The sequence below is a fragment of the Astatotilapia calliptera genome, chromosome 13 (genome assembly GCF_964374335.1).
Source record: "Astatotilapia calliptera chromosome 13, fAstCal68.1, whole genome shotgun sequence".
In the NCBI taxonomy this organism is placed as follows: domain Eukaryota; kingdom Metazoa; phylum Chordata; class Actinopteri; order Cichliformes; family Cichlidae; genus Astatotilapia; species Astatotilapia calliptera.
The window spans coordinates 18402854-18417188 of record NC_137434.1 but is presented as its reverse complement, the minus strand read 5'-3'; the positions used below and the strand labels follow the sequence as shown (position 1 = coordinate 18417188).

At 38.4% G+C, this 14335-nt stretch overlaps 1 protein-coding gene across 2 annotated transcripts; it reads right to left on the bottom strand.

Moving 5' to 3' along the window:
• Positions 1-10999: 10999 nt before the first annotated feature.
• LOC113035032 (otoraplin) lies at positions 11000-12363 on the bottom strand. 2 transcript variants are annotated; one of them, XM_080288021.1, is made up of 4 exons: positions 12068-12363; positions 11806-11945; positions 11451-11543; positions 11000-11324 (listed from the first exon to the last, which is right to left on the bottom strand). In XM_080288021.1, the coding sequence occupies exons 1-4, from the start codon at positions 12234-12236 to the stop codon at positions 11301-11303; spliced, it is 426 nt and encodes a 141-aa protein (XP_080144147.1). In that variant the 5' UTR covers positions 12237-12363; the 3' UTR covers positions 11000-11300. The 2 variants fall into 2 exon arrangements, with proteins under 2 accessions (XP_080144147.1, XP_026046054.2); XM_026190269.2 differs by having other exon boundaries at positions 11433-11543; positions 12068-12353.
• Positions 12364-14335: the final 1972 nt, after the last annotated feature.

Genomic DNA, 14335 nt, shown 5'->3' with positions numbered 1-14335 from the left:
TTTAGATACTGTTCATCTGTTGTAGATAGATTTCTAAGCCTGCCACTTTTACTTTTGCGCTCCACTTGTCCAGTTTTCTTGGATGTTTTAACAAGACTCTGCAGACCATGCTGAAATATGCCAAGTTTTTCGCTAATAGCTCTTTGGAAGTCACCTTCTTGGTGCACAACATTTATTTTATGCCTGTCAAACTATGTTATCATTAGCATTTTTCATGGTTTCAACTAAATTAATGGAACACCTTGTGCGTTTTTGTGACAGGCTGCTAGTAGCAAAGTGCCCTAAGATCAGGGGCTAAACAGAATGATTAGGGCACTTTTGGTTAATGAGTAATTAAATCTCATAGGCAGGTTACTGCATATTACTAGTGAATGAGTTCATTTTTCCTGAGCTACAGCCTGTCATCGCTTCCAGTGACAGCAGAGAGATACTAGTTCACTAATAACAAAATAATGACGTCCCACAGACTGCTTATAGTCTCATCGCACAGATTTTTCTTCTCATTTCTGTAATGTGTTCATGGTGCAGATGCAAAGTTGCTTAACAGTCAGTAATGACTATTCAGCACATGGAATTTAATAGTCTGAAAATGTAAATCTTACATGTGATGTGCTAAATAATTTTAGAGTTTTAAAATCAGATATTGAATCTCTACATTATGTTTTGGTTTTTGTGAAACATCTTGTAAAACTAACTCAAGTAATTACTGAAGCAATTCAAAGATTGCACAAACATATCAAGCAGTTTAATATAGCCTTTACAGTGATGAACTTTGGACTGGTTACACCTCGGGTATTGTTACTAGGTTACATCAAAGGCAGCAGACATTATTTTTTATTTAAGATGACGCAGAATAAATTCACTCACTGACTTCTACCTTTTATACAAGCTTTATATTCACAGTGTCAGTACAGCTTGCATAACATCTGCTTAGATCTTGTTGAATTGCGTTGGTTAAATCCACAAAGAGCAGTGAATAAATAGCAGAACAGGCCAGCTGATCATATTCCGTACACACACACACAAAAAAAAAAAATCTACATTGTTATATGACTTGGAGACACAAATCCCCCGGGTGTAGCAGATCAGCCAAATCACAGCTACCTGCTGTAGCATCCTCTTCTCAGTAAAGGAGCAGTGCTGTGCTGACTGTGTTGTATTGTGTTCCTCTTCACTCTCTTTTGTGACAAACTTACAAAAACAAAGTTGGAGGTTATTATTGTTATAAATAATGTACAAATGTACAAAGCAAATTATTTTGAATGTATTGCAAGTCATTTATAAGCATACATTTGAGCTGAATGTCTTTACTTGAAATGACTGATGCTTTATTAAACATCACACAATTTGGTTTTGGTCTCTAGCATCATTGTAGATTGAATCTAAATCCATGCCTGACATCTGAGCACTCTTTGTGTTTTTCACTATAGGTAAATTTATTATCCAATCAAAAAAGTGCCGTCTCAAGATACAATGCATTATAATTAACAGTCCATTAACAAGCATACCATAAAGCTAAAACTCTGGCTTAACTCTGACTATGATTACGAGTGTGTAAATATAATAGTAATTGATTGCCCTTAAGTTACATTCATTAATTTAATCTGATTTATCCCCATTATTATATTTTTTTAGTGGCTGTGCCATTGTCTGTTTATCTGTGTTAGTCATACGACATACCTTGCCTCTATAATTTCTTCTCTTTAGCCAGACTTTTCTGTAAACCCAGAAATAACATGAACTCACTGGGCTTGTACAAAGGCTTAGTATCAAAAGGGGGAAAATGCCCTATATTATCAAAGATGTATTGCTTTCTCAGAAACTGGCAAAAACAATACACCATTGTAGCCTGTAGCAATGCGGTTCTCACGCAGCTTTCTTCACAAACACCAGTGAAGGTGAGGCAAGAGCAGCCACCTGCTATGATATTCAGAGTGTGTTCTGAATATAAATTTAGTTTAATTGGAAAAGAAAAACAACTGTGCGAGCAAAGATTATGCATAATCACAATAATTATTTCCCTCTGTGTATTACTTATTTTGAGGTGTGCTTCCTAATGAAGGCGCCACCTAGGAGGGAATAAAGGACATGCAAATTAGCGTTAGGGATGAATCACTTGGAGAGAGGGCTGAGGGCTGAAAAAAAACATTAAATCTGATTTGATTAATTAGCAAACTCACTTTTACTCTGAAGGAAATGGCATCTTTTACAATTTGCCTGAAAATATTAAGACAACAGTGTTTTCTTACTTTAAATTACCAAGTTGTGTCCACATTACATCAATCATTTGGATTGATTTTCTTCTTCTTCTTAAACTACTGTGACACATTTGTTACTGGGATATCTGAATTTGATTCAAGCAATAATTTTCCTGTCTGCTCACACACTCCCTCCAAAGGTCTGGTTCCCTGCTTTGCTGCTATTTGAAAACAAAGTGATGCCTTTAAACTGCAGTCATTTTGGCTGTTGCCACTGCAGTAATGTCAGATCAGCAGTTTTAGGTAGAAAAGTATACTACATTGCTGGCATTGTATTTCATGCCAGTCTCATTTGCGAGAAACTGTTCAGTGACACATAATGAGATGATTTGTCAAAAGCACAACAGCAATCAGCTAAATGATACCAGTGGGTGCTTTATAGTTTACAGTAAGTTTGAGGATAAGTCATTCTCATCACTGTGACAAGCATTCATGCTCAGCATGCATTCAGAAATTATGTTGATGTTATGACTACAGCAGTTTAATTGCCATTAGTAGTGTATCATGCTGCGTGCCCCCAACATGCCAGATTCAAACACCATTTGCTGCTGATGATTTTGATTGAACACTGTGGAAAATATTACCTCAAAGTTAATTTTTACTAATCAAGCCTTCTGAGCTGGACCTAGTCCTCACCTACTCATAGCACTGCCAACTTTCCCATTTCCTTTCATGCGCTCATTAAGTCATCACAGAAATCAGCCACCTCCAACTGAAGGTGTCAGCAATTATTAGCTTTAGTCGAGCTGTGGTAATTGACAGTGACATTGCATGCCTTTTTAAAAAGCCTGCAGAAACACTTTGACCTTTGAACCACCAAAAACACTCATTCCCTGAGTATACATATGTCTCCAAAAAACAATGAGTCTCTAGAAAGTGGTAAAAATACCAAGAGAGGTCAACCTTCGGTTACGGACACTATAATATACCTGAATGAAGCTAAAAATAGCTAAACAAACCCAGCAAATATTGGAAATGAATGTAAAATGCTCAACATTTCCTAATCAGCTCCTGCAGTATGCCAGTTGCCTCAGTGGCTAATTTCTAATGTGTCTGTGACTACAGGAAGGGGACAGGCCTGGTGACCTTGGCAGGATATCATGACAAAGAGTTTGTATCACTCAAACAACATACACAGCAGTCTCTGTGTGTGGGCTCTGATGCTCTTTCCATTTTAAAAGGACATTAGGGCTAATGGTAATGGTATCTCAGAGGTTTCCAAGCCCCTTTCCAGTACTGTCCTACACGCACAGCCAAAGAGCATAGTCCATTAAGAAAGCAAACAATGTGGATATTTTTCATAGTCCACACAGGGCACAGAGTAAACATAGCTACAACCACAAGCAATTAAAGGCTAATCATGTGCTTTAGCTTTTTACCAGTTCTCAAAATCTTGAAATTATTCTTTAATAACACAAAAGGGTGTAAGAGTAAACATTTCCAGGAATCTGCCTGTAAACTTGCAGGCAACATCCCTTTTACGCATTAGGTACTGAGGGCAAAGTTTATGTGTGGAAAAAAAAATGTGTTGCTGAGCATTGTGCATGTGAATACAATTTTTTTTTCCACGTCGCCAAGCTGCAAAGGCTCATTACGATTATGTGCTTTATGTGTAAACAGAGTACACGTTAGCTATAGCCACGCTCATGGAAACATGGGGTTTGACACCTTTTGGCAGACTCTTAGCACAATTGTGAGAAGCTGCATTGTTTGATCCAGCCTGGGATTAGCAATGGCCACAGACTCCTTTGTAGTCCAGTAACTCCACTGAGTTTCCAGGAGCTAACCGATAAGGCTGCCATTCTGTGTACTGGCTCTGAAGTCAAGGCAGCTAATTATCATCCTCCTCTGGGCTGATTAATTTATTCAGTCTAGACTAATTTATTTAATCGGGTAAAGGTAATTCATTCGAATGGTATTTTCACACTTTCACTTCCCAACTTAAATAACCATAGCCACTTAATATTCTTTTTATTATCAAAAGCTGTTTGTAGCCAGTCGACTGTGGATGATGTGTATTGCTTCCTTGAACACCTTCTTCACATATCCATCATGTCATTCTAAAAACAGGCTGTGAGCAAAGTGTGTAAATAAACACTGCACTTGCTGCTCCAGGAGGGTCAATAAAACTACAAAGAGAAATGCATTTAGAGATCCTCAATGAGAATCTCATTGTTCATTCCACCCCTGCAATTTGTGAGGATAGCCCAGCAAATCAATACAAGGACCATTAAGCTTAACAAACCTGGTTTGTCTATAAACTGCCTGCAGGCTCTCTAGGACAGCCTGCCTACCTGTAAAGGCTTAAAGGCAGGTGGTTTATATAAAGCAGAACGAAATTTGCCTCTGACACAGTGTATCCTGACATTTGCTTGTCACTTAATACCAAGAACCTTTCAGGTGTCATGTGGTGACGTAGATAACCCCTCACATAACACCACAAATGTATGCCCCCCCCCCCCCCCCCCCCCCCCCGCACCACCACCATCACTGCTTGGTATGATTTGACATCGTGAAATGGAGCAGTGCATAACCGTTTCCCCATTATGCAAAGTTATATTACAGCTATTTTTTTGTAATCTCTGTCAGTCATGTCATTCTGTGGCAACAACCTCTGGGTGGCTGTAACACTGAGATATGGAACTTGAAAGAAACAGGATGAAGCCTAATAGATGAACCACAGCCTAATGCAGCATGCAGACACAATGACACATCAAGATTCAGCGCTGGAAATGAGAGCTGCTATTAAAAGTCCAACTCTATATATTTACTCTGAACTGATAGCACAGCTTTTAGCTTGAAAGAATGACATATGCCTCACTGTATATCTGTTTATTGCTGTTAAATTCAGTTCATTAGAGCATTCGTTTATTTTAATCATTTTAGGTTTTCCATTAATGTTTAGTTAACAATCACTATTAACAGCATACTACTTCTTCTTCTGCATAACAAATCACATTCCCTGTAAAATATTACTGTATAATTACATTAATGTTTCCTGTTGTTTAATAAAACAATATTGTTGTGGGATTGTTACTGTGAAAGTACAATTTTTACAAAAAAGTATTGCATAAGAAAATATTTCGATTTTCTTTCCTCTGTAAAACTCCACACAAGAGTATTTTGCTGCCTTCAGACACTTTTGCAAGCAGAAACACATGCAACAAACAATTTTTTTTCACCACTTAATTGCCTTACTTAGCCTTGCTGCTTTTGTAATGGGTAATTGGTTGTCATGACAGTCTATTCATAGCTCAGAAGCCTGAGCAACAAAAAAAACCCCTTACCAAATATATTTGAAGTCAGCATGTACAAGATCACTGATGGAAGCTTTCCTCTACTCTAATGTCTAGTAATAAAGGAAATTACAGAGTCTTGCTAATATCATGCAAACATGCTGAACTGGGTTTAGTTTATTCTTTGTGGTGGTGCAAGAAAATGTATTATTTATGTATGAGGTATCTGCGAACACTGCAATTATTTAACAAAATGAAACAGGAAATTTGGTCTGACAGCTTAAATTCTTTTAGCTTGCACATTTAAAGCTTACTAAAACCCATGTTTGCATGTAACATGATCATACTCACAACCTAGGTAGATTTCATCAGATGATTCTTTGTGTGCAAACATGACGAAAAGAGGTCAGATCTTAAAATATTCAGTCTTTGAGCTGTTGCAGAAAAACATGCAAAGCCAGCGTTCACCAAGGTCTGTTCAGAAAAGAAAGCACTATTAATGTAAGCTGCTAATGAGATATATACATTATGCTTAAGTGGACTGGCTTACAACAGATTTCTGCATGCTTCATTCAGTCATGGTGATTATCTGTTAGCGCTATTCGCAAGAATTTAGATTTTTTTTTATCATTGTCGACAATTAAACGCTGCAAAATACTAATTATAGGAGCTGATGTTTGGATGATGTATTTCCACCTTTTGGAACACTACAATTGCTGGTCTTCAATTATGTATGTATCTTCTAGCACATCTACTACTAATTTGTTAGAGCTGTTTCAGAATAATACCTCTCTAATTTGTAAAACAAAATATTACAGGTTAATGCTGCCAATTTCCTCATGTTCACGTTCATTTCCTGTCTTGACCTTTTGACCTACAAGAACTTCACTGGCCGAACAGTTAAGGTTAACTGCTGTATATAACTAATTTCTTGAATCATGAAGGTCCTGCTGTACACTGCTAAGCTTCCAAACACCCGCTGTCATGCACAAACACACAGTAACCTTTCTCTGTCACTGTGGTAACCTTTCTGGTAACCACAGTGACAGGCAAAATAGAGGTGGGAAGTAATGGAAGGAAGTTAGCCCTCTCGGTTGGAGAAGGCTGACCTGTGGAGTTGGGTTTGTTCAGGTGTGACATAAATGTAGGCGGCCAAGGTAAGGAAACTGAAATAACAGAAACTGTTTTTGGCAGCTCACCTTCTCTTTACCAAACTCACACTTCCTATGAGATATTAACCAAGTTCACTGAGGGGGTACAGGTATTAATTTCACTGGAAAAGCGCAACTTATTTCACTCTATATCTCAGCTGCCCCCCTTTTATCCATGAATACAGGTTTTCAAATGCCTACCAGAATATAACAGTAAATATCAAACAGTAGATACAACTGACTCCTGAGCTATTTGGAGGGTTGAACAAGAAATGAAATCACTGGGTTCTTCGTGTCATTGCTTGACAGAGAATTGGGGGGAATTACACTAGCTGGTGTAATTATATGAGTCAGACATAACACAGACACACACACTCTAAGAGAGCAAGAATGTAAGATAGATAAATACAATAAGAGAAAAATAATATTATTGAAGCTGCACTTTCTTCTCACTTCTATTATGACTTATCCTTGAAATACAGCAGCAATACACTTGGCATGGCCTGCTGATGTGCACGCATTTTTTTGACACAAAACATGGATGACAAATGCACTTTGAAATCTAGAGTAAATTAAAGCAAGAAGGCCACCATACATCCTCAGGCTAAAGCAGTGATTGATTCGTGCCGACTGATTGATTGACTGGTTGAAACAAGCAGTGAGCTGGCATTTTCTGACATCCTTGAAGAAAATTAGTGCAGACAAAGCCTATTTTTCAAGCACCTTGAAGACACTACTGATTAAGTCAAATGCTGCCCCTAGTCGTGTATGCACACATAACCGGAGAGAATCTTCCATCACACAAATGCACAAGTTATCAAAGTTTTGATGACAGAGTGAGATTTTCTCAATGACTGCACAAGGAAAATGCACACGTCAAGCACTTTTGGGTAGTTTTTGTCAAGTGTCTGTTCAGGGGATGGTGTGTGTGTGTGTGTGTATGTGTGTGTGTGTGTGTGTGTGTGTGTGTGTGTGTGTGTGTGTAACCATTACAGAGGTTGCTCCCTAACACTGGCTGTGTTTGTCATTGTTAGAATGGTTTGGCATGCTATTATGGGTAAAAAAGTTTAACCTAAAGATAGATGCTGATTGGTCTCTTTCTGTACTTCTGTATGACATTATTAAATGTCATACATACTTGAGGGCTGTATATAATGTTACTACTGGGCACACTGAGTACCATGGCTTTAGTGTTCGGGAAATTGGTGTTCTCTCTATCCTTTTCCTGACCAAGAAATAACCCTTTTTCCACTGGAAAAAATATATAAAAGCAACAGTTGAAGCAAATTGAGCTGTTTCCATTAGAAAAAGTGAGGATGGGTCATCCTGTGTACGAGGACTGCACAGCAGGTATTTGCTTCAGCTGTTCTTCTCCTCTCCTCTTACTTTTCATTAGTTTTCATTTGATGTCAATTATGCAGTTTTTTTAGATTATATTTATATAATCTAAAAATATAATCTAAAATATATATATTTATATTTTAGATATACATTTATTTAAAAAAAAATCCCCTCTTGTCCCTGTTGTCCTTCAAGCTTGGGTCCTCTACCAGAGGTCTAGGAGCTTGAGGGTCCTGTGCGGTATCTTTGCTGTTCCTAGAACTGCGCTCTTCTGAACAGAGATCTTGGCTGCTATTCCTGGGATCTGCTGGAGCCACTCGCCTAGCTTGGGGGGTTACTGCACCGAGTGCTCTGATTACCAGTGGGACCACTCGAGCTCTTTTCTGAGCCCTTGGTACTTCTCTAGCTTCTCCTGTTCCTTCTTCCTGATGTTGCAGTCATTAGGTATCACTACATCTATCACTACAGCCGTTTTCCTTTGCTTTTCCACTACTACTATTTCCGGTTGGTTAGCCGTCTGTATCTGGAAGTCCCAGGATCTTAGCTCGGTCATTCTCGACCATCGGATGTCTCCCATTTTGACCTCGGGACTTCCAGGCCATACTTGGCACAGATATTCTGCTGGCAATTTGGTTATGACGTTCCATCTATGCCCTGCCTGCGAGCATCATGCACTTATGTGCTGCAATGTGCTGAATTGTCTCAGCGGCATCTTTACACATCATGCACCTGGGATCTTGCCTGGTGTGGTACACCCCTGCCTCTATGGAGCTTGTACTTGGTTGCGGCCATCTTCTTGATGTACTTGTGGATGTTCATTGTCTCCTCCTGGTCCGTGGTACTGATACTCACTAGCCCCCCAGCATCCTTCCTTCCACTTAGCTCATATCCGAGGTAGGCTTGGTTAGCATGGGGGGTCTAGCTCGGGGACCCTTACTGGATACAAACGCCCTGGTTGGGAGTCGAACTCACGACTCCTGTTTCAAAGGCGTGGAACGGTATATACTATTTTTATCTTTTTCTTTCTTTCTTATTATTTCTTTGTTTTTGTTTTTTAAATGTATCGCCACCAATTGGATCACATAGGCAAGCAAAGCATTTTTTGGCCATGGCAACTTTGGAAAATTCTAAAGGAAGATGCGTATCACGTCTTAAATGTCACACTTCGCTGGCAGCCAGCCCCGAGGTTGTTGATTTCCAAACTCCACGGGGCACTATGCCGCTGACCGCAGAGGTGTGGGTGGGATACAAGGTGGAAGGAGGAAAAAAGTGTTTCTTGCGTTTGCCAGCTGCTCCTTTAGCTCACACAGAAGAAACACACAAACATGCACATACATCAATCTCTTGTGTCACAGTTTCACTGCCTGTCACCATGGTGACACCCTAAAGCTACAGCTGTCTGACAGAAGACTGACTGAACTTGCCGTGATTTGTGAATTTTGTGGTTTTGCATAGGCTTACACAAATACTCTCGCAACTTCAATTGGCAATCAGCTGAAAAAAGGCAGAGTTTTTCTCCTCTTTAGGTCAATTGTTAATAACAATCACATTCACATTCATCATCCACTTCCTCTGTGGATGCTGTGCAATGATTAGAATTTCATTCAAATATGAACACGTATTAAAACAGATGTTGTTTTCCTTCAGGAAATGTTTCACTCTTCTCTTCTCTTCTCTTCTCTTCTCTTCTCTTCTCTTCTCTTCTCTTCTCTTCTCTTCTCTTCTCTTCTCTTCTCTTGCTCTATCAGACCCTTGCCCCAGGCATGTTTTTTTCTGAGTGACATTCACTGGTGGCACATATAAAGCAGGTTAATATTGATCTGGGCTGAGCAGGTGATGGGTTAAATCGATTATGTATGTGACAGCCCTATTTCCTAAACTTGTAAAGCTTACTAAAGAATGCCTCCAGTCAAACAGAAATAAACAAGAGGAAAATGCACAATTTTGCAGTAGTATCAAAAAAATCTGTGCATTCAGTAGTGATGTGAGAGACTTCTTGAGATGGCAGAGACACTAAATGGCAGCTCTGAAATGCATGAACTAAATCATAGAGTCTTCCTTTATCAAAATGAAATGTCTAACTTTGATAATCCACAGTTGGAAACGTCAAAGAAAGATTTGATTGAGATGTTATATTCAGCACTTTATCTGGGTGGGTACTGTGACGCAGAAATAAAAAAAAAAAGACTGATGATTCAAAACCAATCAAAAGGAGATTTAAATCATCCTTTGGAAAGAGTCTTAACAGCGACAATATGCCAGGCCATGTTTAATCATGACAGATCTTTAGAAACTGCGTGGGCGTGTGGGAGGGTGGGTGAGTGCAGGCAGAGAGACAGACTGGAAGACAACGTGCACTCATTTCATACATCGTAACATTTGGGCATTTTAGCATTTTTATTTTGTATAAAAAAACGTGGCACTATTCTTTTTTTTTTTTTTTTTGGAAAAGCGATAACAGTCATAAAATGTGAAAGGGCAATAAGCAGCCTTTGTGAGCTTTTAAGGATGTCTGACCTGGGTATTTTTCCAAATCACCATGAAACATCTAACAGAGGTTTTAGTAAAGCAGGTGCATTTTTAGAAAATGCATTCATTTATTTGAAAATTACCACTGTGTTTCTGCTGCTCCATCAAAACATGCTGTCATGTTGTCTCAAATGCTGGTAAAATAAGAATACCCTGATAAAAACAACAACAACAAAAATACTTTAAATAGTGTTTTATGTATTTTTGTCACATATAACATCTTTGGATACTTACATTTTTTCTCTATAGGATGAATAAAAATGTAAAATAGAATCTGAATTTAGGCCTTCTGTCCTGAGCTCTTCACACCAGTCATGATACTTTTTTTTAAATTACTTTTTTAAAAATTAATTCTATTAGATGACATTTCTTTTGAGAACATAGTGGAGTAGAACATAGTAGAATGAATGAAAAGTCAGGATTTTATAAGATGTCTCTGATAACACTACCAAGAAACCTTGACTCCAATAAAAAAAAAAGACTGTAAGCTTTAGAAAACGAATTTAATCATTTTCACAGCAGCTATTTCTCAGCATAAGCAGCTCCAAGCCAGTTTCTAGATGTGTAACAAAGACAAGTACAATATAATTGCAATTACTAGTCAAGAAAAATCATAAAAAAGGTGTCTGGAAAATTCATTTCTTTAACTTTTATATATTTATATAATCAAAATGTTGGAATAATATAGACAAAAAGACTCATTGAGTTAATGTCTGCATACTTTGTCCTTTATAAATGCCAGAGTTACTAACAGAAAGAGTTGACAAGGAAGAGGTTTCAGCCCCTTAATCGCAGTAGAAGTCCATGTCCTGAAAGACAAGCAAAACATCAGGTTCTACTTCCTAACATGGAATGGGAAAAAAAAGTATTCATTCATTTAAAAAAAAATGTTGCATAAAAGAATTCAATGTACTAACAGTTGTTTGGATCTTAACTGTGTTTTCTGTAAACCTCTGTGTCTCCTTCACCACAGTTGCAGGGAAGTATCCAATGATGCCCATCTGGTCCACGTACCGCTCACTGTAAATCTGCCAGCAAAAATAATATAACTCCAGCAAATTAGCATGCACCACACTCTATATGTATTATGCATAACCTTTCTTACAAAACTTGACATAATGAAAAGCCTGCTCGTTTCAGATACGGTGGACTCTGATATGCAACCAAATGTCTTTTCTTGTCAGAAAAGCCAGAAGGTTTGTGTTTGTTTACCACAGCTGTTGCACATCTTCTGTCTTTCACAACTCAAGTGTACAGTGCCATTAAACAGTGTACAAAATCTGCACATACGCTTCCAGACCAGAAGACTCCAGCGCCCTCTGCTGCAATGAGTTTGGAGTACACATAAACCACCTGACCCTTTCTGAGGTTGAGAAATCGGCAGTCAGGAGATATGAAGTAATCCAAGACTGTGGCCATGGAGAGAACATCTAATACAGCACAGGAAAAAATACAAAAGAAGAATGCGAAACATAAGCATCTACTGTTGATTTTGAAACGTGCTGCATCCTGCATGCTCTGCTATGCTTCTGTTTTTAATGCTCAGACTTACATGAGCACTCTGCATCTCCGCAAATCTTCTGGTCTGCTAGTTTATCCATATGGACAGCCCTCGTGGTCTGGTGGAGCAGTCCCACACACAACAGAATCACCAGTGGATAACCCATCCTCGCCAAAAGACCAAGAACAAGCGACTGTTGTGAGTGTGTGTACGTCCGCATGTGAATGCAGATGTTTGATGGAACTTAAGACTATAAAAATCACAAACACTTCTCTCAGCCAGGACAGAATGGGCTGAGCCCCTTCATCACACATCGACTAGCCAATCAGTGTCGAGTCTCAGAAATTCCACACTCTGTAAGTATTCATTTCCATCAGGGGAGTTGGCTGACTTTTCTCAATTCTCAGCCTCTTTGCAGAAAGAAAGTTTGCTGTAAACTGTAAGTGTTACACTCTATAAAAAACACATTCGTAAGCAGTAAAGGCCTTTAAATGCTATTTCTTTACAGTCAACCAGCTTTAAGATTTATCAAATCGATTTGACCATAAACCATCTTCAATAAATATGCAAATAAAGTACTGTTCAAAAGTCTTATGCTACCACTCATCCCTTTTGCCTCCAAGAAGCCAGACTTTGTTGTAATTTTTTAAGTTGTCTTGAGGACTAGTTCTTTAGTTTTCTTTGTAGGCCTTTCAAAGGTTTTCTTTGAACACTGGCTGCTGACTCATTTTCTGTCCACTCTTTGCACCTGACTACTTTCACTGACCGACCTATGAATCACTGAAGCAAAACATGTTTACTTAACTCATAGAATCAACCAGTGTTGAGTCTACACATAACAGACAACTTCGCAAATAATCTATTTTAAATTGTATCCTTTTAGCTGCCTGTTGCCAAAACACATCTATTGTTCCCATGTCTTTAACTGAATTCCAGAATAATGCACAAGATAACACAGTTTGACAGGTATAAAATAGTATTTTTGCACCAATAAGGCAATTCCAAAGGCGCTATTAGCTAAAATCTTGCTGTATCTCGGCAAAGTGTGCAGTGTGTCCATTAAAACATTTGAAATTGGACAAGTGGGGGACAAAACAAGAAGCAGCCTACAAACCTGTCTATAGCAAATGAAAATCATGCTCTTAATAAACAGAAAAAGATCCACCAGAGACTTGACACGGGAGCTTAGATGTATATCTGGGCCTTCAGTTGATCCATCTACTGTTCACTGAAGCTTAATCATCAATTATCTCAGTGGAAGTGTGGCTGCTTAAAAGGGAAGCATGCTTGCATGCTTAAGAAAGGGAAACAGTTAGAAAACGCTGAAGTATGCCATATTACACAAGATCATCATCAATATGTAAAAGGGAGGTCAGGTTAGACGTACAACAGTGAGTGCCTACAGCCCTCTGTGAAACACAGCAGCAGTTGTGTTAGTGTCTTCTTAAAATTGTTGCAAGTATGATTGTAGAAAAGTACTATCAGATCCACCATGCAATGCCATTTCTGTAGTGTGGGATTTGCAATTGCTTAATTTTGGCAACGATCCAAAACACACTGAAAATGCCTGGATACAAACACATCAGCGTATCAGTCATGGATTGACCTACTGAAGCAGTGTGGGATCATTTTGATAGCGAAGAGAATGAAAGGCAGCCAACAACCAAAAGAAGAGCTTATAATGTCCTGGGGAACTATTCCAGAAGACTACTTAAAGAAACTGCAAGAAACCTTCCTAAGACAGAGCTCATCATCATGCTGAAGAATAAAGCGGCCATACAAATATTGACTTTCAAGCTGGTTAGACTTATAAAGTTTGTTTTTTTACCTTGCAAACTCTGTTTGCATTTATGTTTGCACACATTTCAATAAAAGCCTGCACCTAGTTCCCACTTTACTAGCAAAATATAAAGAAACAAAGGGTGACAAGACTTTTGCACAGCATTGTGATTCATATCGAGTTTGTAAAATGTTTAGCTTACACATCACTTCCTTTGGGTGTCGCTAAAGCGGCTGCAAAAAATATAGGTCAAACAAAATTACTAAATATTGTGTAAAATTGGGTACCCGATTTTACATTGATTTTAACTGTCTGTGAAACAGCTTATATCCAGACTTGAATTGAAAAACCTTGCGTATATGACGTGACGTGTAAAGAAATAAATCCCTTAATCTTAGCAGTACAAGATGACAAAATCACTAATTTAATATGTAAATACATAAATAAATACCTAAATGTAAATACCTTACAACGTTGAAGGTAAATGTGCTTGACGGTCATGAGGTTCTGGTTGAAATATAGTTCGATTGCAAATATAA